At 41.1% G+C, this 25,607-nt stretch overlaps 3 protein-coding genes across 4 annotated transcripts in view; 2 read left to right on the top strand and 1 right to left on the bottom strand.

Moving 5' to 3' along the window:
* Nucleotides 1–25,607, top strand: part of LOC148741234 (GFP-like fluorescent chromoprotein amFP486) — a 164,959-nt gene that overhangs the window by 55,645 nt on the left and 83,707 nt on the right. The gene's annotated exons all lie outside the window — the stretch shown is intronic.
* Nucleotides 1–25,607, top strand: part of LOC111344517 (GFP-like fluorescent chromoprotein amFP486) — a 124,577-nt gene that overhangs the window by 15,847 nt on the left and 83,123 nt on the right. The gene's annotated exons all lie outside the window — the stretch shown is intronic.
* LOC148741242 (GFP-like fluorescent chromoprotein amFP486) lies at nucleotides 17,812–24,856 on the bottom strand. Of its 2 annotated transcripts, XM_088737067.1 has the most exons (6): nucleotides 24,829–24,856; nucleotides 20,739–20,877; nucleotides 19,740–19,837; nucleotides 19,103–19,327; nucleotides 18,481–18,690; nucleotides 17,812–18,040 (listed from the first exon to the last, which is right to left on the bottom strand). In XM_088737067.1, exons 2-6 carry the CDS (start codon nucleotides 20,754–20,756, stop codon nucleotides 17,896–17,898), a joined length of 696 nt encoding a protein of 231 aa, XP_088593193.1. In that variant the 5' UTR covers nucleotides 20,757–20,877; nucleotides 24,829–24,856; the 3' UTR covers nucleotides 17,812–17,895. The 2 variants fall into 2 exon arrangements, with proteins under 2 accessions (XP_088593193.1, XP_088593189.1); XM_088737063.1 differs by lacking the exon at nucleotides 24,829–24,856 and having other exon boundaries at nucleotides 20,739–21,264.

The following is a 25,607-nucleotide window of genomic DNA, read 5'->3' as shown; positions in this document are numbered from 1 at the left end:
CCCTTAGGGTGACAAGTCAATCTCAGTAATGACACTACGCTTCCAAGCAAAAACAAATGATTGACTGAGCTGGAAGTGCCTATATCTTGTTGTAGACGACGTCTGATGGATATTCGCTTCTTTTCAGCCTACTTCATTTTGAAAAGAGTTTTAACCTTATAGCAAAGTAAGATGACATTTGTGAGTAAGAGGGCGGAAACTGGAATTGACTAAATTTATGACTAGGCTATTAAGCATTATCATCCACCTACACTCCATAGAGTACAAATGACGCCCAAGACGAGTACAAATATCACGCGGTATTTGTACTCCAGAGAAACGGTTAGACAGGTTTTCTCGGATTGCGCAAGCGACGAATTAAATCGAAGTTACGAAAAAGAATTGGCGGACAATTTAATTATTTTTCTGACAACGAAGAGTCGGAATGACTGACGCATATTAATCCAAGTTTATCAGATAAATCGAGTGAAGAAAAACAGTTAGACGACAATGAAATTTCATCATTTATTGAAGAACATGGAAACAGCAACACGACAACGCGCCAATTCCGTTCAGCTTCGCATACTTCTGTCACGCACTCCTTGTAAATAAATATCCGCGAAATTTTCCCGCACTAAATTAACAGTTTGGCGTGTTGGACAACAAATAACTTATTAGACGTTTTGGTATGTCGTGTCGCTGAATATTTTTACTCGTTATTTGTATCTTGACTAGCCCTGCGCACAACTCATAAAACACTCAGCGATACTACACAACGAAACGTCTAATGAGATTTATCTATTCTACAGGGCATACACTTTGAAGCGTTATTATTTGGGGGGCAAATGGAGGTCCACATAGTCACTGAATTCCGCTTATGGGTGAGCACCATGGCTGGGCCTAAAATATCCTCTGAGTGGCGCAGACCTCGAGTCCTACTCCAACCTCCTCGTGGTGCCCCCTGGATTTCCAACTAAAAGGAGAGGACGATTGCGGGTGCTTGGCGCAGTATAACCAGGCTTTCTCCGTGCAGGTGGGGCTCGTCATTCATGGAAGGCTGCTCACTTAGGAGAGGGGAACTCCGATAATAAACCCACCCGCGGGTGGAGCTCATTAGCCTTGGTCGGCAACCCACCTAGGAGACGGAAACTCCAAAGTAAAACCTACGAGGACCTCGCTGTCACCGTTCCAGCTTGCTAGGCCATGGTAGATGAACCTCATGCTCAAAGGGTGGGGCCAGTCTGCGTGCACTGTACTCCACCTTAAAAAATCTCAAGCGCAGGCCGAAGGACACGTTCACGTTCTGCATCCAACCATTCCAAGCCTGGCAAAGATGGGAAGGGGCGAAAGTGGCAAGAAGAAGACTTCACAGGAAGCCATATTCCCGATTCAGCATGCAAACGGCTCAGGACAGATGGTCACCTGTTTGTCGACCTGGAGGCGACGACACCACTCGGTAGCACCCTTAAGCGAGCGGGCAGCCCTATTTAGGGAGAGCACTGCCTGCTCCACATGGATAGGGGCAATAGAAAAGGTTCGCCTAAAGAAAACTCGCCTCCTCATCACCACCCAGTTGGCTAGCCGCGGTTAACGGGCATCTTATCATGCGGCCGACCAAAGCAAGAAATCACCAAAGAAAAACAAATAGGTCATCAACGTTGCCTGCTGGAACGTCAGGACTATGTTCGACACGGCTGACAGCAACCGTGCGGAACGTCGTTCAGCCTTTGTGACTCACGAACTCTCTCGCCTTAACATCGACATAGCAGCTCTCAGCGAGGTCCGCTTTGTTGACGACGGCAGCCTCAAAGAACATAGCGCTCGCTACACCCTCTTCTGCTCTGGGAAACAACCAAATGAGAGACGCCAGTCGGAAGTGAGACTCATGGTGAGGAACTCCATCGCAACCAAACTCGATGGCCTACCCACAGGCCACACAGACCGCACCATGTGCATGCGCCTACCATTAGAGGGCAGGCAACATCTCACACTCTTCAGTGTATACGCCCCAATTCTTCTGGCAGATCCTGCGGACAAAGACAGCTTCCATTCCGATCTGCGCAGACTTTTATACAGCACCCAGTATGTCGACGACCTCTCCCAACAAGTGTTTGCTGACAAGTTCCAACTGAATGAAGATGAATTTAAAGAATTTCGGATTAGCTTTGCATGATCCAACAGGGTCTTTGAGCCAATAAAGGTCAATAACAAGACCATTGATAGTGTCAGCAGAGCCAAAATTCTTGGCGTAACCGTAGCAAACGATCTTAAGTGGAATGATCTTCTGGATGAAGTTATCAAGAAAGTTAACAAGCGTTTATACTTTCTGAGTCAACTTAAACGAGCCCAAGTTAAACCAAAGGAACTTACAACCTTCCTCACCACGTGTATTCGATTAGTGATGGAATATGCATGTGCATTATTTCATGATGGCTTACCACAATAACTATCCAATTACCTGGAGCAATGTCAGAAGCGTGCCTTACGCATTATTCATCTGGACAGAAGTTACGAGCAAGCACTGGATGAAACTGGCTTGGCAAAACTATCGGAGAGGCGCCACATGATTACATGTGAACTTTTTGAGGAAGCAAGCAGACCAGGACACAAACTGAACAAACTTTTGCCTGCCGATAATAACTGCCATTACAATTTAAGGAAGAAAAGAACATTTAGTATCGCCAAGTTTTCAACTAAAAGAACACAATTAAGTTTTATTAATAACAATGCAAGAAAGGCTAGCACCATTTTATAATTAAATTATCTCAATTATGAACATGTCATTATGTAATATATCTGATTATTTAACTTGTCGTCTTTTATACACTTACATATACATATATATACAGGTATATATTATTTTTTCACATTTTAAATACATTTTGTAATTTTTTTTGTCTAGTTTTTATATATATCTTTACTTAGTATTGTAACAACAACATAATTCAGCCCTTTGGCTGCTAAGTTTTTTAATAAAACCATCTATCTATTTATCTATCTATCATCCCTGAAGTCGACAAGGTCCTTATTGTTGGTGACTTTAATGTAAGAGTTGGGAAGGACTCCGAAGCCTGGAAAGGAGTCCTCGGAGGACACGGCGTTGGAAACTGTAACGACAACGGGCGCCTCTTGCTGGAGCTCTGTAGAGAGCAACAGTTCGTCATTACCAACACAGTCTTCCAACAGAAACACAGCCTGAAAATGACCTGGATGCACCCTCGTTCAAAACATTGGCACCTACTTGACTACGTGCTCGTTCGCTGGAGAGACCTGAAAGACGTTCTACACACAAGAGTGATGCCCAGTGCAGAGTGCCACACTGACCACCGTCTGGTACGCTGCAAGCTCAAACTGCAGTTCAAACCCAAACCAAAGAAGATAGGTATCCCTGTGAAGAAACTCAACGTCAGCAGTCTGTGCCGGGAGAAGGTGAAAGCCAAGTTCCAGGCAGACCTGCAGCTGAAACTCGACGAATTCCCCCAAGCTGTTGACCCCACCCCTGACACCCTTTGGGAGAACCTGAAATCGGCCATCCTAAAGATATCTGAAGACCTTCTTGGGCACTCAAAGAAGAAGAACCAGGACTTGTTTGATGAAAATGAAACGGAGATCGAGGACTTACTAGCAAAGAAGAGGGCAGCTCATAAAGCCCACCTAGCACAACTGACCTGTCCTGTGAAGAGGGCTACCTTTCGACGCGCATGTAGTGCTCTACAGCGCGGACTCAGAGGGATACAGAACAATTGGTGGGACCACCTGGCTATGAAAACCCAGCTGGGTGCTGACGTGGGTGATTATAGAGGCTTCTACGAGGCGCCGAAAGCAGTGTATGGCCCTACCCACCAGGTCCAGAGCCCCCTACGCAGCGCAGATAGTCAGGTTCTCCTCACTGACAACCCCAGCATCCTCGCTCGCTGGTCCGAACACTTCCAGACCCTCCTTAGTACTAACCGCACTGTGAAGACCTCTGCCATTGATCGTGTTCCTCAACTCTCACTCAAAGAGGAGCTCGATGAACCCCCCCACACTCGATTAACTGAGAGTAGTCATAAATCAACTCAAGAGTCGCAAAGCAGCAGGAGTTGACGGCATTCCACCAGAAATCTGGAAGAATGGGGGTCTGGCGCTCCTTAAGAAACTTTACGTTCTCCTCGTCTGTTGCTGGGAGCAGGGCAAGTTGCCGCAAGATGTTCGTCATGCTTCTATTATAATCTTGTACAACAACAAGGGTGTAAAGTCTGACTGCTCCAATTACCTGGGCATCACATACTTGCCAGGATCCTTCTTAACAAGCTTGTACCAACCATCGCCGAAGAAAACATCTCCGAGAGCCAGTGTGGCTTCAGAGCCAACAGAGGCACGACGGACATGGTGTTCGTCCTCCGCCAACTTCAAGAAAAGTGCTGTGAACACAACAAAAGACTCTATGTCACTTTGTTGACCTTACAAAAGCCTTTGACAGCGTGAGCAGGTCTGGTCTATGGCTTATTCTCGAACGTCTTGGCTGTTCCCCCCAAATTTCTACAGATGGTTATCCAGCTGCATGAGAACCAACGTGGCCAGATCAGACTCAATGGCAACCTTTCCGAACCCTTTCCTATCTCCAACGGCGTGAAGCAGGGCTGTGTCCTGGCACCGACCCTCGTCAGCATATTCTTCAGCATGATGCTCAAGCAAGCTACTGTAGACTTGGATGTTGACGAAGGAGTGTACATCAGGTACCGTCTGGATGGTAGTCTCTTCAATTTACGGTGACTCCGTGCCCACACAAAGACCCAGGAGAGGCTGATATTTGATTTAATTTAATTTAATAATAATTTCTAGAGCGCTATTTTCATTCAATGATCAACAGCACTTAACAACTTAGAATACTACAGTAAATTCAAATTTATAAAACTAACTACATGTACATTAATATTAACAATGTATGTTAAAAATAAGAATAATATGGAATATCCATAATAAGGATCTTAATTAGGAATAAGGATCGTAATAAGGAACTTAATTAGTAATACTAATAAAAGTAATTGTCAGGCAAGGTACTTTGAGAAAGCTGCACGAAATAAATAAGTTTTCAGGTTACATTTAAAAATGGAAAATAATTGAATATCACGTAATTCAGCTGGCAGAGCATTCCATAAGTACAGGGCAGCAGCAGAGAATGATCTGTCCCCCAACGTGGCAAGCATTTTCCCCTTAGGAGGGTCAAGTAATAAACTTTGATTTGATCTAAGATTATATACAGACCTAGGCTTGATGTTAATTAGTTCAATGATATACCTAGGCGACCATCCATGAATAGCTTTAAATGTTAAAATTATGATCTTAAAATGAACACGATGTTGTACTGGTAACCAGTGAATTTGACAAAGCGCAGGAGAAATATACGAATACTTACTTAAACTCAGTACAAGTCTAGTCGCAGCATTCTGTACACGTTGCAATTTGACTATTTGCAACTTAGGAAGGCCATACAAAAGTCCATTATAATAGTCTAAACGACTAGTGATGAAAGCATGAATAAGCGTTAATAACGAATCGCGAGATAAATAATTCTTAATCCTCCTAATATTATGTAGGTGATAAAACGCGTACCTGGAATTACAAATTTTATTAACGTGCGTTGACATAGACAACTTATTATCAAACCATGCACCGAGATTTCTAACACAGGAACTAGGATAAATATCACAATCACCTACGGAAATATTCCATTCATCGTTGATCTTACCTAATTGTTGTCTAGTTCCTATTAAGATCAACTCAGTTTTATCGTCATTAATCACTAGCCTAATATGGGATCTTCTCTTCGCAGACGACGCTGCCCTTGTTTCCCACACCGAGCGAGCTCTTCAGCGCACTACGTCATGCTTTGCAGATGGCTCGCGGCTGTTTGGCCTCGAGGTCAGCCTCAAGAAGACAGAAGTCCTTTACCAGCCTGCCCCTCAAGTAGAATACCGCCCTCCCGCATCAGCATAGGTGACACAGAACTGAAATCAACCCAGCAGTTCACGTACTTGGGTTGCACCATCTCATCCGACGCCAAGATGGACAAGGAAAGAGACAACAGAATGGAAAAGGCTAATAGTTCCTTCGGCAGACTATACAAACGAGTGTGGAACAACAAGAACCTGAAAAGCAAAACAAAGATCTGCGTCTACACGGATTTTGTTCTCACCACCCTTCTCTACGGCTCTAATACAAGGGTCACTTACGGCATCCACCTCCGCCTCGTCGAGCGCTTCCATCAGCGCTGCCTGCCCCCCATCCTCAACATTCACTGGCGTGATTTTAACATCAATGTCGAAGTCTTGGAGCAGGCCAAGATTCCCAGCATTGAGATCACGATCCTGAAGCACCAGCTCCGATGGACTGGTCATGTTTTCCGAATGGAAGACCACCGCCTACCTAAGATTGTCATGTGCGGTGAACTCTCAACCGGACATCGTGAGAGAGGGGCTCCAAAAAGAGGTTCAAGGACGCCCTAAAGAAGTCACTCAGCACCTGCAACATCGACCGCAAAGAGTGGTCTGACCTGGCTATAGACCGTGGTACCTGGCACCACCCAATCAACCAAGCCACCGCTCAATTTGAGGAGGATAAACGTGAGGTACTTAAAGACAAGCGACAGAGAAGGAAGACCCGCGCCGCCTCTACCATCACTCCGGACTCTACCTTTCTCTGCAGATACTGCCGGCGGATCTGCCTTTCCCGTATCGGTCTGGTCAGCCACGAACGTACCCGCAGCCGACGTCAACGTTGACAACCTTCCTAATCTTCGTTTGCAAAGTCAAGCCACCCATTTGACGCAGATGCAGATTAATTTAACCTTTTTTTTTTTAACCGATACTCTAAAGGTTCTCAATTTTCAGTCTCGAAGAAAGTTGCTTCATCCATTCATGGTAAAAACCACACGTAAAAAGCGCGAGGATCGTGCGAGGAGGTCGCACGAAGCAATATCCAAGAGCGACTCTAGCTTCTTAAGTGCGTAGCAGACCTCCCAAGTACATCCATAATTCAGTAATGTACGCTGTGGTGTTTACCATTTGTTTTATAACATAAAATTGATGCATAGTTCCCTTTTATTTAATACTGAAATCATACGTGACCAGGAAAAACAAGCGCATGAAAACTAGTCTTTGCATTAACTCCCATCGGCAGCGTACACCCATGGGTAAATAGTGGACACTGAACTGACCAAAAACTGTCGTTTATGTAGTGATGCCTCTGATTTCCACCACAAATCAGAGTCAATGTGCCAGTTTTTCGATAAACGTGGTTACCCTGATTCTGTCGTTCAAGCGGGTTACCACCGCGCCACCGGTTACCCTGATTCTGTCGTTCAAGCGGGTTACCACCGCGCCCAACTTATTGATCGACATTCAGCACTACAAACGTCACAAAAGGAAGATTCCGACCGCATTCCATTCACTCTCACGTTTCACCCTCACAACCACTCAGTTAAATCCATCATTCTTAAAAACTTTAAATTACTTCAAAACGATCCAGAGAAGCACTATCTTTTCGCAGCCTCCGCTCATTTCATTGAAACGGGACAAAAACATAGGCAATTTTTTGGTCAGAAGTTCTTTTCAGACTAATGACCAACCAGGCACTTATAAATGCGCTCGTGCACGATGAAAAACGTGTCGTTTCATTTACAACACTGAGAAAATATCGGGACTTAAACGATCAATTAAGATCACCGATCGCCTCACGTACACCTCCGCCAATGTAATCTATTGTATAACTTGCACTTATTGCAAAAAGATTTACATCGGCGAAACAGGCAGAAGACTAGGTGATCGATTCCGAGAACACCTTCGCGACGTGGAGAGGAATGACAAGGACACATCGAAACCAGTCGTTAGACATTTTAATTTACCTAATCATTCTAAGTAACATATGACAATCTGCGGTCTTTCCTTACACTTAGGTAGCACGGAAAGCCGTAAAACTCTTGAACAAAGGCTCATCTTTAAAACCGGCAGTCTAAATCACACAGGTATCAACGAACGCTTTTCATTCCACTAATTTATTCGTGTTTTTCTCGTTGCCATGTTCCCACCAATAACGTAGCTCCATTTTCTGCTTTTAAAAGCAGACACAATCCAAAATTCCTCTATTCGCTCCGACGAAGGGCTAACGCTCGAAACGTCAGCTTTTATGATCGTAACAGTGGCCAATTTACCATTTCAACCTTGTTGACATATTCAAATTATTTCGTTACCCCCACCGACGCAGCCCCAAACAGTTTCTTTAGAAACTATCAGTCTTTATTCAATAAGAGCGTACACTTTACTTTGGTTATGATATAAAATTTCATCTATCATGGCGTAAACTTTTCCGCTGATGGACCCATAATGAAAATATGACCCTTCAAAAAAAATGACTGAAGAGCTGTTGCGAGGTGATGTGACTCAATTTTTTCTGCTCGAAGGAGTTCGTTACCACAGTTGCTAGTTTCTCTCTACTTTCAAGTAATATATATATATATATATATATATATATATATATATACTTTTTTCCGGATAACCTCCGACGATTATGAAATGCTCTTTAATTCATGCGATCGAATAAGTGAACTCCACAAGAAGCAGAAAGTTAACTAACCCCTTATTACTTCTGAACCTTTTCTTTCCTTCCTTTTATTCACACATGATAATTCGAAGGGCGATGGACAAAATAGCCACTCACTTCTTTCCATGTGTTTTTTATTTGGTTTTAATGGATCGTTCTGTTTTGTTTTTTATTTGCTCTTTTTTTTCTTTCTCTCTTTCTTTTACCTTTTTCTGCACAGAACAGAGAGGTCGGGTACACTGCCCTCGAATCATGTCGTAGAACATCACATTGTGAGGACCGACCTCGGCCAAAAGAAAGAAGGCTTTACGGTCAAGCTGGAAGAAATTGCTGTGGCACATGCTGACCCTTTGTAAGCTGGAGGGATTTTCATTACTTCCAATCACTGTCCTAAATTCATTATAACACGAAGCAGGTCAGTTGAAAAATAAAGAAAGACGTCGATATAATATGTTGCGCACACCGTTATTTTCTCATTTTTTGCAGCAATAAAAAGATTTCTGAACAAGTCTCAATTCAAGTCTCAAGTCAAGTCTCAATTGGGAACAAGTCTCTCAGTGATTTTTTCTTAACGATTCGGTTCCATCACTGTCTCCATTTTGCCACTCACAACTTTGTTTGCCTCCCTTGTATGGGGCTATGCTATGAAATTGTGACATGGTACCCTGAGTTGACTTTTGCACAATATCTCAGAATTTATAGAAAACAAACTCCTGCCGCAACACAAGAAGAAAAATAAATAGAGCAACTGAAATCTCTGAAAAGTGTATCTGGTTTACACTTCTCTGTTTTTGTTTCGAGATAGTTTAAGTCCATTGCCTAATGAATCATATATGTCTGCAGTCTGTTGCCACCGCAGCTTTTTTTTTTTTTTTTTTTTTTTTACATTCGCGGGGTTTATTTAAAGGAAGAAATGGCAAACGACTTGGGAAGCAAAAACAAAACATGAATAAAATCGCTAAAATAGATTAGGACTGCTGTAAGGGCATCTTCAGTTTCATTCTCGTTTTGTAAAACAAAAGTATCTCGAACAACACCCTTGCTTTGCATATTTATTGAAATATCCTAAATTAAGCTATTTTACTATATTGAGTACTAAGCCGGTTCAGATTTCAGCAGAAGATACCTACCCGCTCAGATTGTGCTCATTGTATGTGTTGGATAACGGTCTTGCTCCACAACCGACGGAACAGAAATCAATGTAAAGAATTTTTATCGAGACACTTCTTTGATTTAATTTATCAAAGTCTGATCCTTTTCTGGCTCTACCAGCTGTTATGTTGGAGCATCGCTAGAGCATTACAAAAGATTAACATTCCAATGGAATGAATGCATAAGAATCCAGAAAGTTCACGAGATACTAACCTTACAATCCAGTGAAAGAATGTCTTAAAATCAATGAATTTCGAATATATGAAATTAATATATGTGTACTGCGGTTTCCTGAAATGTATGAAAGCGATCCTCGCAGTTATAAACCCTACTTATGTAGTAGTGGAAAAAAGGCCTGAAAAAAATTCAGGTCCGTACGGGATTTGAACCCATGACCTTTGCGATACCGGTGCAGTGCTTCACCAACTGAGCTAACAAGCCGATATGATACATTAATTTTGCGTCCAAAATTCTGTAAATTCTACCGCTCCCCCCCTCCTCCCTCTTTCCCTCCACACTACCCCTGCTTGCACATAGCGGTTTGCTTCCCTAGACCCTAGACATCATTCAAATAAAGCTTTCTTTGACAAATCCCAGCCAAAGAAGCGAAACATTTTCAGTTCATATGCAAATGAAAAAAAAATGAAACAAAAAAAAAACAAAAACAAAAAAAACCATGTTGCAGAGGTAGAATTTGAAATGATGAGCGATCATCATCGTTACAGGCAAGCCCGTTGAGAGATATTTGACTAGGGTCCAGGTTGACCGCGCATTAACGGTCTCTCAGCTGCACAACATGTTCCTTCCACGCTTTAGAAGAACTTAGAACGGCCGTTAATTTGCAATTCTTGCTGGATTGGTTGCTCGACAAACCAACTTTTGTGGGATTTTTTCGGTGAACTTAAAGGGAAACTATTTGGCTTTGGTGCTGCCAAGTTTTGATTCGAGGGAAAGTAGTTAAAGTGCTACCTGACTGAAACGTAATTTTCATATCCGAGATTTTTGCAATATAATAGAGTTTGAACGTTATTTGCAAACGCTGTGTACTTTTTTGGGCCAACGCATAGCGGAAAGTACATTTTTAACCATTCCAAGTTGACCGGCTGAGATCAAAATTGGCGGCCATCTTGGCGCGGCCAAAACAGCCCTATGACGTCACTGGTTATGTACTTCTGTGAAAGAAGGGTAAAAGCATGGAGTGTGGCTTGCATGTTGGGAAGCCGAAAAAGAGGATTTCGGGCAAAATGCCATCCTCTTCTTCTTCATCGGCGGCCACATCGGCATCTTGGCTATCTGCGAGAGTTTCGCCTGGATAGGGAGCAAAATTCCCGACTGATACCGAGAACGAATCTCTACCAGTATATTTAGTTAATCGGCAACTGACGAGATCCACAAGATTAGGATCGAAACTGCGGTCTTGCCTGACCATCTACAGAAAATGTCGAAAGACATTATAATGGCAGATGGGCTACTAAATGCCCCGGGCCAAAGCAATGCCATTCAGAGAGTGAAGTAAACGTGGAAGCCTCATACGACAGTGCCACTGAAGATGATCTACTCGGCAAGTCTGAGGATAACGAACAAATCCCTCTGTACCAAATGCCTCGCAGAACATGCCCAGAATCCCTACAATATAGGGCGAGGGCCAAAATAAGAGCAGACGAGGATTTCAAAAATGAGTTAAAGCAAATCCTTAACAACGCGGAGCAAGAAACAGTAAAGGCGAGCATGTGCTTCTATGAACGTGAAATCGGTCGTTTTAATACCGAAATAAAGAAAAGAAAACGAGCTAAAACGGCTGGAACACTGAACACTAAGAACTGTAGTACGATCGAATAAGCGCGCGTGGCGCAAGCTGAAAGCAATCAAGACAACTTAACGATCGAGACAGTCAAAAAAATAGCTGTACCTCTACAAAGGCGAACGATTCGAAAAAGACGCAATCCCTGATGTGCGTACTTAGTGCCACACATAAAGCAAATTCTCATGAAAAACTGGCATTTAATAGCAACACAACCACTACTGAGCGAACTATACAAAAGTCCGCCGCTCGTATCTTACAAAAGAGGGCGGTCGCTCAAAGACATACTCGTGAGGGCTAAACTTTGAATAGGCTACTCTAAACACACGCCGGGGAGTCGAGTGGAGACAACTTCGCTTCGTTCAGAAGAAGATTCACTTGACAAAACTTTAATATCTGCCATCTCCTTCGCCCACGAATACAAACAAACAGTGAGTGAAATAAATCACGCTATCGGAGTGAACACAACCAGTGACGTCATCAATCCATTTCGCTCTGTACCAGAGCCCGGACATGGTTTTGTGTAAAATTTTTGATTTGAACGGTTAAAAAAGATATATTTCGCTTCTTTTAGGCCAAAGCAAACTATCTCACGATGATCAGCATATTCAAAACCACAGATTAGAGCGAAAATCTCAGATACGAAAATTTCGTTTCAGTAGCACTTTAAGTGTTGTTTTCGAGCGATTTCGGCGAGCATGTATCAACAGAAGTTTCCGACCTTCCCGTATCTTGTGCACGGTGACTCGGTGGTGATTAGGGAGTCAAGCTAACACATCAAAACGGCCACAAATCGCGAGGAGAACAACACAGACCACTCTCTATGAAGGTAAGACTTTATTTCTTTGATTACTTCACACAACTTTACATTTACGGAGCTCAAAAGCAAGTCCAACTAAACCACTATACAAACTCTTTAATAAACCACTGTGAAAGAGCCAGTGGTAGAGCTTGGGCGACCTGTGCTTGCATGAGTTAATTTTCCTTGAATCAGGTCTAGAGCCACGTACAGAGTGGAGAAGATCAATATTAAAGAATCCAATTTGGCATTCCGGTCATTGCAGAGCTAGACATACTGTGTAGTTTAAAAGGACACACAAACAAGTTAAAATACATGTACGTTACGGTGTTATTTACAAAACAACCTTCAGCAAGAATTCTTGCAGTTTCTACCGAGGTTTAGCAAACGGAATGCAGTCAACTGGCCTTTCTTGCTGAACATTTGCTGCCATCACAAGAGATTTCATTTTGTTATAGTCCACAACGTTAACCGCCTCCCCGTTAGCTCAATTGATAGAGCACTGGACTGATATGCGGGAGGTCGAGGGTTCGAGCTCCGGCCGGACCAACACTAAAGGTCTTAAAATAATTGAGGAGAATATGCTGCCTTTCTATAACATCAAGAAATGGTTTAGATATTCTAGTCTTCTCGGATAGGGACGAATAAATGGAGGTCCCGTCTCCTGCAGGGTTAGGGGTAGGAGATGTTAATTTCCCACTCACGAGATTACTGTGTGATGGATGTCCTCCCCTGGGGTGGGATGGGTGGGTTGTTGTCTTGCGTTTCCTACATGAGCCTCTGGCTCGGGCAATATGGGTAACCATGCCCCACGTAAAGACATTAAACTTTGATTACTATTTGATTACTATTACTAACGTTCTTTAGGGACAAGCTTAATCTTTCCCTGTAACGAAACCCGGCCTGATATATTGCTTGACGTGATTATGGTAACTAGTCCATTTGTTTCATGACTTGCATTGTTTCGCAGGTATGTAAATTGTAACTAAAAAGTAGTCGATGTAACGAATTAGAACCGAATGTTATAAATGGAGTGAGGTAAAGGAATTGGGGATGGTATTTGAGCTTAAATCGGTCTACCCTCCCACGCTGTTCGATGTTTTTGAGGGGGTGAAGGTTCTGGCATGCCTCGATCCAGCTCCCTCGCTTTAACTAAGTCTGTTACCCACGTGTTTGTTTATCGGAGAGGAGAGGTTTTTCAGTTATTTATATGTTTTGAGAAATTTATCGCACAAAAATGTCTTCATGGAAAGCAAAGATTGAAGTGGCAACAGGTATTTAAGAGTTTCAGCCCCGATATCTCTCCTGGAATGCCAGGACGACGTATCAAGTCATTTGAGGTACTACTATCTAAAAACTCACCAGAAGTGAATGGCTAACGAAGAGCCAGGCTCAAACCTTTTTCATGAGGCTTTCTCCTTTGAGATGAAGAGAAGCCACAGTCCCGAAGGATCCGGAGCAGGATGCAAACGACGACGACGACAAAAGTCTCATTGAAGAAGAAAGCGGTTACCTTGAACACGAAGCAAGGAAAAAGGATGTAGCGGATGTTATTTCCGAGATCAGACTTGCTCATCCAGTATTATATGATGGGCACATTACTTGGGAACATGTTACAAATGACACGTTAGGGAAGTTTAAAGTCACCACGCTGAGGAAAATGTGTGCTTTTGTTGACATTTCTTTCAAAGGCAGAGATTTGAAGGTCACCTTACTCAAGAAACTGAGTGACATGGTAACGAATGCACATGTTTCCAAGAAATTTAGGAAGACTATCTCTAACTCTGTGCTTGATTCCATTTCACGACGTTCGATCGTTACATTAACTAGTTTTCAGGTATTTTATTTACGGAGATAAGTTACATTCGCAGTGGGGATAGTTAGTGTAAACAGAAGCTAAGGGACCTGTCACTATTTATCGCCAGGGGCCGAGGATTCTGGATCACGTGGTTCTTAGGGAAAACGAAGTGGGAATAAGTTGTCGCCAACAGAATTTAAAGGGGGACTAACGAAAATTAACTGCCATTGTGGGGTGGGTGTGACTGCGGTAATCGTAACTTCTCAACACCATAATTGCTGATAAAAAAGACGATTTATTTACGGTGAACGATGTGGGTTGAAACCTAAATAAGTAGAGGTGATAGGAAAGAAATACTTTGAGCCAACTTAAAACGACAATACTTACATAGTTTCGATTACTACAACTCCAGGCCAGAGAGAATTCCGTGAACTACACTATTACAATCGCAGCGCGCTCGACAAAAGCTGTGAAATTTACACTTGATAGTTGTCTACACGGTTGGTCTAGCCAAAAGTCAATTTTCACTTATGGCGAGGCAAAAAAAAGAGAATTAGAAAACAAACACTATTTTTGAAACATGCATAGCTTATAGCTGCAGTGATATTGTAGTAGTAATGAAATATCTTCAGTTTACAATGTGTAGAATTTACTTATTTATTACTAATACCCACCAAGATTAGCTAATGCTGTATGCTGGTTGTGTAAATTGGCTTTTAATGTTCCATGCAATAACGATAAAAACAGCAGCAGCAGCAACATGTGTCCTAAACCCTTTTCATAGGAAAAAAAATAAGGAAAATTTTCTTTGGTCGGGAAGTCGAGAGGACCGCTCTTAGCGGGAGTGGCACTTAAAGGAGAAGCTAGCCTCTGGAACTGTCTAAATTTTATCTCTGCCATTAAAAGACATGCATAAAAAATTTATTTGTAATTATGCTTTGATGTTCCTGCAAGTAACACACCCGTGTCACATTTTCTCACAGGATAACATGCACCCGGTATTTCTCAATTGAGAAGGTAGGTAGTACCCAAGTGAAATGATCGTCTGAGTCGTCTGAGCCGTCTTATGCCGCTGATTTGAAGCATTGTCTAGAACAGCCAATGAAATCGCTTTATGGAATAATCCGCGTTCGCCCGCGAGTAACAAATTCCACAAAGTGCCGTCTGGTAAGCTTTTAGCGAAATAGTGGTTGTTGTTTGTGAGGAAATACAATGGCAAAACGTACTCGTATCTCAGATAAAACAGAGAGGTATTTTAGAGCGGTGTTTCGAAGGAGGGATGGTTGGAACGGGAACCATGTACAAGGAGATGGTATGGATTGACGAAGGCGCAAGTCGAGGTGAGCTTAGTCATTTTCTTAACCTCAGCTGTAGCTTTATACGGTTGTGCCTCATTTTATCTTAGTAATTCCACGAATCAAACAAAACTAGCAATTTGTATAGAGCGTAGATGCATTTATACATCAGTAATAGCTGAACGGACCAACACTCAAGGTCTTAAAGCAAGTGAGAAGAATATGCTACCTTTCTATATCAAGAAATGGTCAGATACTCCAGTCTTCTCGGATAGGGACGAATAAATGGACGTCCCGTCTGCTACAGGGTTAGGGGTAGGAGACGTTAATTTCCCACGCACGAGATTACTTTGTTATGGATGTCCTCCCCCGGGGTGGTTGCTGGGTGGGAATTGGCCCTGAAAAGCCCCCATGGGGAGTGGTAAATTAACGTATGTATGTGTGTATGTAGGTATGTATGTATGTATGTATGTATGTAACGGTTAAAGTTTATTGAATGTTGTTTTAGAACGTGATCAGGTACAGCTACAGACAGTTAACTCTGCTTTACTCAGGCTCAAGATCATTCACGTTCATCATACGTGTGTTCTTACCTTTCAAGGTAATCCATTGAATTCCGAAATGTAAGGTTTTTATTTGAAAACATTATAAACATAAGAAGACCATCTGCAAAGAGGAGGACTTCAACTGTACAAATTTTAAGATAGTTGTATTATTATTATTTTTATTATTCAACGCCACAAGCTCATTTTGTCAAGGCAATGTGTAGTGTATTCCGAATACAAGGCCGGGAACACAGTAAACCAGATCAAGATGGCACTAAGAGCTGTTTTTAATCTCAGATCGAAACCCCGTGTACAGTATCAAATATGGAAAACAGGTCACATGACACTAGCTTCTACATAAAACAGGGAACCCAAAAATGGGGATAATCTAACAATTTTCTTCCTTTTAAGACTTAATAACACACTAATGAAACAAAGAGAATAAAACAAAATCCAAGAAACAAATTTCAAAATATCTCAGATAACATGCTGGTACTGTGACCACCGACAAAGAAACAGTACAGTTCCCTCTAGTTGCAAACATAGTCCTTCAACTTAGGAGTTGGTTTAACCAAACGACCGGCACGGGTGGTAATCAACTCAGGTTTTGGATCCAGTTGATGACCTTGCTATTCTGGAGGGGAAACTCCCAATGGGCGTCGCAGCCAGGGATGGTGTGTCCTTTCACTCGGTATCCGTAACTACAGGAGGTATACCACGTTCGACCTCCCCAGGATCAGCACAATCATCAATCGTTTCCACGTCAGGTGGGCAAAGGTTGCTATCCCGTAGCTGCTCGACATGAAGTTTCCAGGTTTGGTCATTTACCTTGACTTTGTACAGGACTCGGACCCGTTTGTTCAGTGACGGTGCCACGCATACAATTTGGACCTCTGCGGTAGTTGCGGTCCCATACGTTCTGGTTTTGGTCCAAAGACTTCAAGGTGTGGTTATTGGACTAGAGCAACTTCTTGTTGACTTCGCTTGTAACATCTGGCTTGATCAGGTCCAACTTTCTCATAACATTTTGACCCAGGAGAAGCTGTGCAGGGCTAAGCTCAGTAATGACATGTGGCGCTGATCGATAAGCTAACAGAAACGTATCAAGCTTGTGTTGCAGGGTTCTACCGGGCTTGTCAGCCTTAACTCCTTTCTTGAAACTCTGTGCCAATCTTTCCGCCTGACCATTGGTTGATGAGTGATAAGGTGCACCAGTGACACGTTTTATACCATTCGCAGTTGCAAACTTCCTAAAAGTTTCAGATGTGAACTGTGGACCATTGTCTGATACTATCTGGTCAGGGAGTCCCATGCGGGCAAACAGAGAGCGCAGCGTGCTAACGGTTTCTTCAGCAGTAGTGATCTCCATCACAAAAATCACCGGCCACTTGCTGTGGGTATCAATCACTACAGTGAGCATCTTTCCCTGACCTGGTCCAGCAAAGTCGATGCGAAGCCTTTGCCAGGGAAGGGAAGGGTACTCCAGTAGCAATCTACGATTTGAGCATTCAGCTAGCATAACGCTATTTCTTGCTTGCTTTTTTTTTAAATTTCCTCTCAGTTTCTCTGTGTCATTGCTTTCCTTTAGCGATAAATTAAATAGAGTCTTCGCTCTTGTGGCTGGTAGTTCATTCAGTTTCCGGTGCTAACCAATTGACTCTCCTATTACATGACCCGATAGGGGGAGGATGACAGTTATTGAAAAAGAGTTGTGGGTGTCTAACTATGTGTAGGCAGTCATGGAAAATAGTTGCAAATAAATCTGCAATGCATGTGCTCCCATTTTTTAGTCTCAGGGAGCATTTATGGCCGCACGAAATAAGATATTGACAATACACAGTTTATTATATCAATTTTCTTTTTATTATTCAACTGACCTGATTCGAGTTACAATGAATTCAGGGCTTTAATTGTAAGTAATGAAAATGCTTGCATCTTACATAGAGTTATTTAACCTTCATAGGGTTAACGTGAGCTGCAGCATGTTCTTCCAGCTTGACCGTAAAACCTTTTTCCTTATGGCCAAGGTCGGTCCTCACAATATGATGTTCTATAACATGATTCGGGGGGAGTGTGACCGGCTTCTCTGGTCTGTGCAAAAAAGAAAATAATTAAAAGAAAGAAAAAAAAGGGCAAAGAAGCAAAAAAAAAAAAAAAACCAAAGAACAATTAAAAACAACTAAGAAAAAATAGACAACACTTGCTTTATGAACAACTCTAATAAAATGTTGCCTTTAATTTACTCAGTATTTAGTAATTTTATAGTAATTTCATTTAGTAATCTACTCAGCAATTCTTTTGATCATTCAATGGTTATTTTGTCCATCGCCCTTACTTGTAGAGTTCACTCATTCCATACCGAATATTTTTTTTTAAGATGAATTGTTACTCTACCGTTCTGTTGAGGCCCTTCTCATCCCTGGGTTCTCTTTAACTTCTTTAATTTTGGGACACACAAAACTGAAGGGAGCCATATATTCAAAGAGGACGTTTCACAATCGTCCGAGCTGACGCAGACAAAAAAATCTTACTTGTAAGTAGAGTGAAACTGGCATCTGTGGTAACCACCACCTTCGAGTAGAAGAAACTGAGTCACATCACCTCTCAACAGCTCTTTAGATACAGTCATTTTTTCAAAGGACTTATCCCAGCCAATTGACTTCTTTTTCATTATGGGTCCATCAGCGGGAAAGTTTACGCCATGATAGATGGAATTGTGGATGAAGCAATTTCCTTCGAGACTGCAAAATTGAGAAAACTCTGGGGTATCAGTTAAAAATAAAGGTTAAATTAATCTTGCACCTCCGTCAAATAATAATACTGCAATGTGCATACCCTGTAGAGCAATGCTTAAAAGCCTAGTCATAAATTTAGTCATTTTCCAGTTTTAGCTCTCTTACGCACAAATGTCGTCTTACATGATGAGGCCAAAACTCATTTCAAACTGAAGTAGGCTGCTTATCCTCAGGTTACAATATTTTTTATGTGGTTTTTCCCAACCTGTGTGTCGACAAAATGAGTTTTTGGGAGAGAATCACAACTAAATTGCATTTTCAAAACGGCCACTCCCTGCGCTATGTCAAAAATATTCTTGAAGATTTCATTTCTTTTAAAAATGTTCTCTAACTGCCATGCAAGAAATTACATTTATACCGAACGTTCCAACTGGCCGTGGCAACTCCTCCATCCTCAAATATGAATGACCTTTCATATGACATTCCATCTGGATAGGACTGCTTGAAATAGTCAGTCATGCCTGGAGGATACTTAGTGAAGCATCTGTTTCCATATTGAAACGCTGTCGACAGTATGTCAAAGGAGAATGGAAGGGGTTTTCCTTTAGGCTTGATGATGCATAATTCGCTCATCTGTGTCCCCCTAAACATGAAAAGATGAAAAGTGTGTTGGAAATTGTTTTTCAGAAACGGCTCATGTATAACTGGAAATGCACGAGAATTCAGTTGAGGGAACCAAATATTTATTATCACAATTTGAACTCAATAAGACAATACTGCACAACCTTTCATGTAAGAGATTAAAGTATGGTAAATGAGTTTAGTTGTGACTGAGCTTCTTGCATGATTCTGGAAGTTGATGAAGGAGTCGATGTCATGGACCATAGGTAATTTGCAAACTCGAATAGAAACAAGCTCATGGTTTATGACTGAAAATCTTCTGATTAATCTTTGGGCAGAATCCTCCTTCTCTATCCCCCTGATGTTCTCTTGTTTGTAAAGCATGGTAATGAAATAATCTAAGATGTTCTGTTTTTTAATTAAGAGACACTTACTCGTAAGGGTTTCCAATTCCTTCACCTTCGATCGTGAATTCATGGCCATTGACACTGCCTTCCATATGGAATTTCGTCCTCATTTCGTTTGTGATACCCTGAATAAGTGAAAACAAAAAGGAAAAAAAACATTTTAACTGACATTAATAATTCTGAGACCTTAGCTGATTTTCAGCGGATTACATGTATTGTTACACATTATTTCAACTAATGGTAATTATTTTTTTCTACAATTAAGATGTATCTTCACCCCCTTGAGCCATATCAAATCATCACGAAGCGCCTCACACCATTTGTGCGTGTTTGGCTATGAATTTGATTTTCTTACTTTTCACCGTCTTTTAAAATTTTATTTCATCAAATAAAAACACTAGACTGAATTTCGCTCCAAGGTGAGTTGGAAGCTCGAAGACATGCAAAATGAATTAAATGAGCCCATGACTGACGCATGAAGTCAGGTTAACTAGTTAGGCTTAACAATAGGATCAATAGTTCTTCGTATGGCATGTTTCTGTCTGTGGTATGTGGGGCATGCATCTGTTCCAATAACTTTTCCCTTTGCTATTGCGAATCCTACTCGAGAACATGTCAGAACACGCAGAAAAATTAGAAGTCACCTACGAGGATCATTGCTTTATTTAATTTTCATCCGCTGGTCAAATGAAATTCATTTCATTAAAGAATAAGGTCAGATTCCTTCACGTGAAAGGATAACCGTCAAATATTTGCCTCGCTCCCAACGCGCGGACTCCTAGTTAGTTAGTAGCAGCACCCAACTGGTATCTAGGAGGCACAAGTTTTAATCCTGTCGAAACCTACATTTTTTAAAGTCTCTTTTCTGTAATTGCTAAAATTACAGCTCATCAGAGCATGTTTTGCAGAGCATGTTTTGGGTGTGGCATAGCGGTTTGCGTTAAGACGATTTTATGTTATTCCTTGTCAGCAGGGTAGATTTAGTTGCAACTGTCTTTGCTTAGTGAATTACTTGAATTAACTTACTTGCTTTGAATGAGACATGTTGAGGATAAATGGCTTGATTTTCAAAACTTGATTTCGGGTTTAAGATAATCTGTTGTAGTTCACTCCGTTGCCGACCAAGCTGAACTGACTGCAGTGTTAGGGTGAATTGATTTTAAAGCTAAATAGAACAAACAAAGACTCATTGATGATGATGATCCCACGTGAACCATCATGTGATTTTTAATGATGATCCCACGTGAACTATCATGTTATCTTTAATGATAACGATCCCACGTGAACTATCATGTGAAATTTAACAATTGGTTCATGCTTAACGCATGTGCATTGTTGAAATTTTCAAAGCTAAGAGCTCCAAAGTCTAATGTATTCATCACTTTTTTGAATCGACTCTAATTTAGGATACTTATTTATCATTTGGGCGCCAAAATGTCTGTCAATCGGAATGGAATAGAAAAGGAAATTCTAAAGTTTTGAAACCTTGCGGCTAAACTCTACGGGAACTTTGCAGCAATATGAAATGAAAACTGCACGTGTCAACTTGTATAGACACAGCCATCGTAGTGGCTTTATTTAATTTTGTCCGCGTCACACTGCGTTTTGACGCTGAAAAAACTTATTTCTTGCAGTGTTACTAAATTAAGATGAATGATTATGTAATCATGGAAGATAAACAGACACTCTAACCTTCCCTGATTACGTAAAATTTTACTACTAATTATATTTAGAGGCACGTTCAAACCTTCAAAAATATAAGTAATCTTTCGATTCCTTGTCGTTGGATAGGAGAGTGTTAGGAAGATGGAAGGCTCGCTTATAGAAAAAGAATTTCTTTTCGTAATTAACTTGCCGTCTAAGCAAATTAATTACTGCTTTTCTTTTAGCAAAGGGAAAAAAGAGGAAATATGCACTTTCAAAGGTGGCACACAGACAGAACTGATAACCTATCCAAACAATTTGGTTTCATCGACTGATTCGATAATGTGAATTAGTCACCTTAGTGTATGTTATTCTAAATATGGCGTTTTGACAGTCAGGGTGAATAACGAAGGGCTTACGGTCCAAAGTTCAGCTTTAAAATCTCTATTCTGTGAAAATTCACAAATTCATTCGCGTCCTTGCGGTTGGACGTGAGACTGTTCGGTTATAGCCTTTGCAATTAGTTGGTTAGTGACCCGTTCCGTCGATCAGAGGCTTGTTTTTGGAATGATCATTTGTTTTAAATAAGTTTGCCGTTTAAGTTTCAGAAAGACAGAACTGATAACATAACCAGCGTAAACTATATGTTTTTTGGAATTTTGACTTCGAGTGTTGGATCCACCACCACTGTCTGCATGCAATCTTTAATCTTTTTTTCAGAAACAGGCAAATCGAACTTTTCTATGAACGCATTACAAGTCCTTTAGCAACAAGACTCTCAGAGTTTATCAATAAATGCAGCTAAACCTAGGATAGTTTTTCTAAATATTAACTCTGGATAAGGCAAACATTCTGAAAAGTAGCTTTGACAGGCTACAACCCTCTGGAGTGAGCTGGCGCTTTTTTCCTTTATTTCAAAATTTTACGTCTATTCTTCATCAGTTAAGTTCAAGTTTGTGTTATGCTGGACAGTTAAAAAAAATTATCTGCAAATTCAGTGGTAGTTATTAAAACGTGATACGTTTGGCATAAGAATTTTTGCCACGTGCAATTAAGACCGTGTCCTCAGATTGTAGCAACAGTCTCTATGTTGTAAAAATGAGACGATGGAAGGGAGAAATTAAACGAAGCATACTTTATGTAATCATTGTTGCTTCCCAGAGATTAGGGTAACCATGAGGCTTTCCAACTAGTTTCTTTAAATTATTATCATTATTATATTACTGTGCATATTTTAATCAGCTTTTAAAAAAGACAGAATAAAAAAAAATTCTTTCAACAAATGATCAGTACTCTAGAGAAAGGAACAACAACATACCACTCAGGCAATACGTTTACCTACAAAACAGGTTTACTTATTCATCTGGAACTGTTTGAGCCAAACTGCAAAACTATTTAATAACCTGGCCCATAGAGGGCTCCAAAATGTTTTGATTGATCACTTATTTACTTGTGTGTGGCAACAAGTGTCATTTTTCTAGAGCGGTCCAGTGTAGTAGTGGCGCCTAAATATAGAGAACCTCCGGCCGGCCGCTTGACCGGGCTTCGTAAAGGATCAGTTTGTGCGCTTTGTGTGTTTGCATTAAATATTGTCGGTCAATCGAGTGTCTGCGTATTTTTCTCCTCTTTAAATCTTATCCTCTCTTTTTCAATGCAGAAAGATAGCTTCTGGTTTTTGCGATGCAAACTATGTCGGGTATACCTTCCGACACCTCTATCAGCGCGTTGAGGAACACAATGGATCGTTTTCAAACGAGAATCACCTTAAAGAGCAACCTGGAACATTCCTAAGGGACATGTATCGGGCTTTTAAGATCTTTAGAAAGTGCTAAAGTAAATTTGATTGCGTGATCTATGAAATGCCCCTTACAGAGGAGCAAAAGCTTATCCGAAAGAACTTATCCCATGGGGGGCTCCAAACTGTTTTGATTTCTCGCTTATATACCTGTAGGTGGCAACAAGTGTCATTCTTCTAAGGCGGTCTATTGTAGTAGTGGCGGCTAAATATAGAGACCCTCCGGCCGCTTGACCGGGCTTTGTAAGAATCAGTTTGTGCGCTTTGTGTCTTTGCCTTAAATTTTTGTCGGTCGGCTTTTTTCACGGCGGTAGGCGGTAGAGGGTGTGGCTTAGACCAACTAGCACTGAGTCAGCATAATCGAGCGTCTGCGTATTTTTATTCTCTTTAAATCTTATCCTCACTTATTTTTTAAAGTAGGAAGATAGCTTCCTTCTGGATATTCTGGCTATAAAGTCTGGCTTTTACGATGCAAACTTTTTCGGGTATACGTTCTGACACCGCTATCAGCGCGTTGAGGAACACAAGGGATCGTCGGTTTTCAATCGGAAATCACCGTAACACTTAAAGAGCAACATGGAACATTTCCAAGTGACACATATTGTGGTGTTAAGATCTCGATAAAGTGCCAAAGTAAATTTGATTGCCTGATCTATGAAATGCCCCTTGCAGAGGAGCAAAACTAACTTCCACGCATTGTCCACTCAAGCTTCAAATGGAACATGACAGGTCGAACAAACGATCGCAAGCTATTCAACGTTAACTCGCCCTGATAAGACGCCTGCACCGCATGTTAGAAACTGTCTGAATTACCTAACAAATATGAATAACTGAGTTGCGTTTGAAATCATGAACCGACATTTACCGACAAGCAACAAAAATTGAAAATTTTAACCGACTACCGATGACGTAACGAAATTCTAACCGACAATCGGCAGATGGACCCCCTCCCCAATTCAGACCCTCATATTACCAAAAGGTAAATCTTCCGCCTGCACAATTATCCTGATTATTATTAAGGTTTTAGATTAGCGAGCCAACGCAAAACATCATGGTTTTAGCTTTTGGACTGAAGGTTGCCCAAAGTTACTGCGGAAACCACAGGTTTTAAAACATGTTGAACGAGACCTCTTTTGTGATTAACCACCAAGGTTGAATACCTTAGTTATTGTGGTAAAATTGGCGAAAAACTTTATATTCGTAAATATTGTCATGAAATAGTCGTATCAAATTCCACGGCTCGGCCATTCCAAATTGAAGTAGCCCTTCTCAATTGACTCTGGCGCCTAGTTCTTCGCGAAAATAATTCATCTTTGTAGGTTGCCCTTAAGGGCCAGTTTCAGATAAATTCAAATGTATATATTTATGTCTGAATTTAAGCCGTTTCATTTCACTGGAGCCGAGGATTACACTGTCTAAAGAATGAATCCTTTGCAACCTGCAAGTAAAAATCCGGCACTCAGACAAAACATGCACAAAGTTCGTCTGTCTCGTTGCTGAACACCATTTTGTTCGGAAGCGAGTGGACAACGGTGAAACGGTAACACGGTAAACTCAGAAAAAAAAAAACAAAAACAAAAAAAAACAAATACGAACCTCGAGAATGGCGACTCAAGAATTCAAAACTAACATAAAAATTGAAAATCGCGATACATACATACATACATACATACATACTTTATTTGAACAGCTCCCTGTCTAGGGCTCTTCCGCCGTCAATGGTAACAACTAATTACATGAATATATCATAATATGCTAAAATTAAAACTTACAGATTTAAAAATAATTATAGACTTTAGCCTTAAACTTTTTTACGTCAGATGTTTTCTTAATCTCGTTTGGAAGGTTATTAGACAGATTTGCACCCCGAAAAGCAAATGATCGTTGCCCTGTTTTTAATGTACAAATTGGGAGGTCTAATTCACCACTGTATCTAGTGTTTCTGTCGTAAATCTTCGAACGCTGAATACATTTTCCAGTAAGGTAGCTGGGTATCTGGTCATGAATACACTTATGGACCATTAAGAAGTCGTTTGTAAGTAGTCTATCGTTCACATTGAGCCAATTTAGATATTTCAGACCTTCCGTGACATGATCGTTTCGTGTGCACGCGGGGTAATTGCGCATCATACAGCGGCCCTCCATGGGATAAGTTATTGAGTAGTTGTAAGGACTTTTACAAAAGAAAAATTTAATTGTCTGACAATGTTTTTTTTTCCGCTCAAACTATTCCTGATGATTAAATAAGCAAACGTGTTATGTACTTAAATGTACTCATGATGTAAGTAAAATGGCTTTGTACTGTTCGTGGGAATACTCGTCAATTGTTCATCTAAAGTATGCTTTAATTTTTTTTTTTTTTGCTATATGTCGAATAAAAATGCAAACCCTCGCTTACTGGGTAACAGCATCAAATTACTTTGGCTGGCCTCGCTTTACCCGTCATCGACGTTCGT

This window comes from Stylophora pistillata, chromosome 1, assembly GCF_964205215.1.
Source record: "Stylophora pistillata chromosome 1, jaStyPist1.2, whole genome shotgun sequence".
Taxonomy (NCBI): Eukaryota; Metazoa; Cnidaria; class Anthozoa; order Scleractinia; family Pocilloporidae; genus Stylophora; species Stylophora pistillata.
Note: the sequence above shows the minus strand (reverse complement) of the source record. Positions and strands in the feature narration are given on the sequence as shown.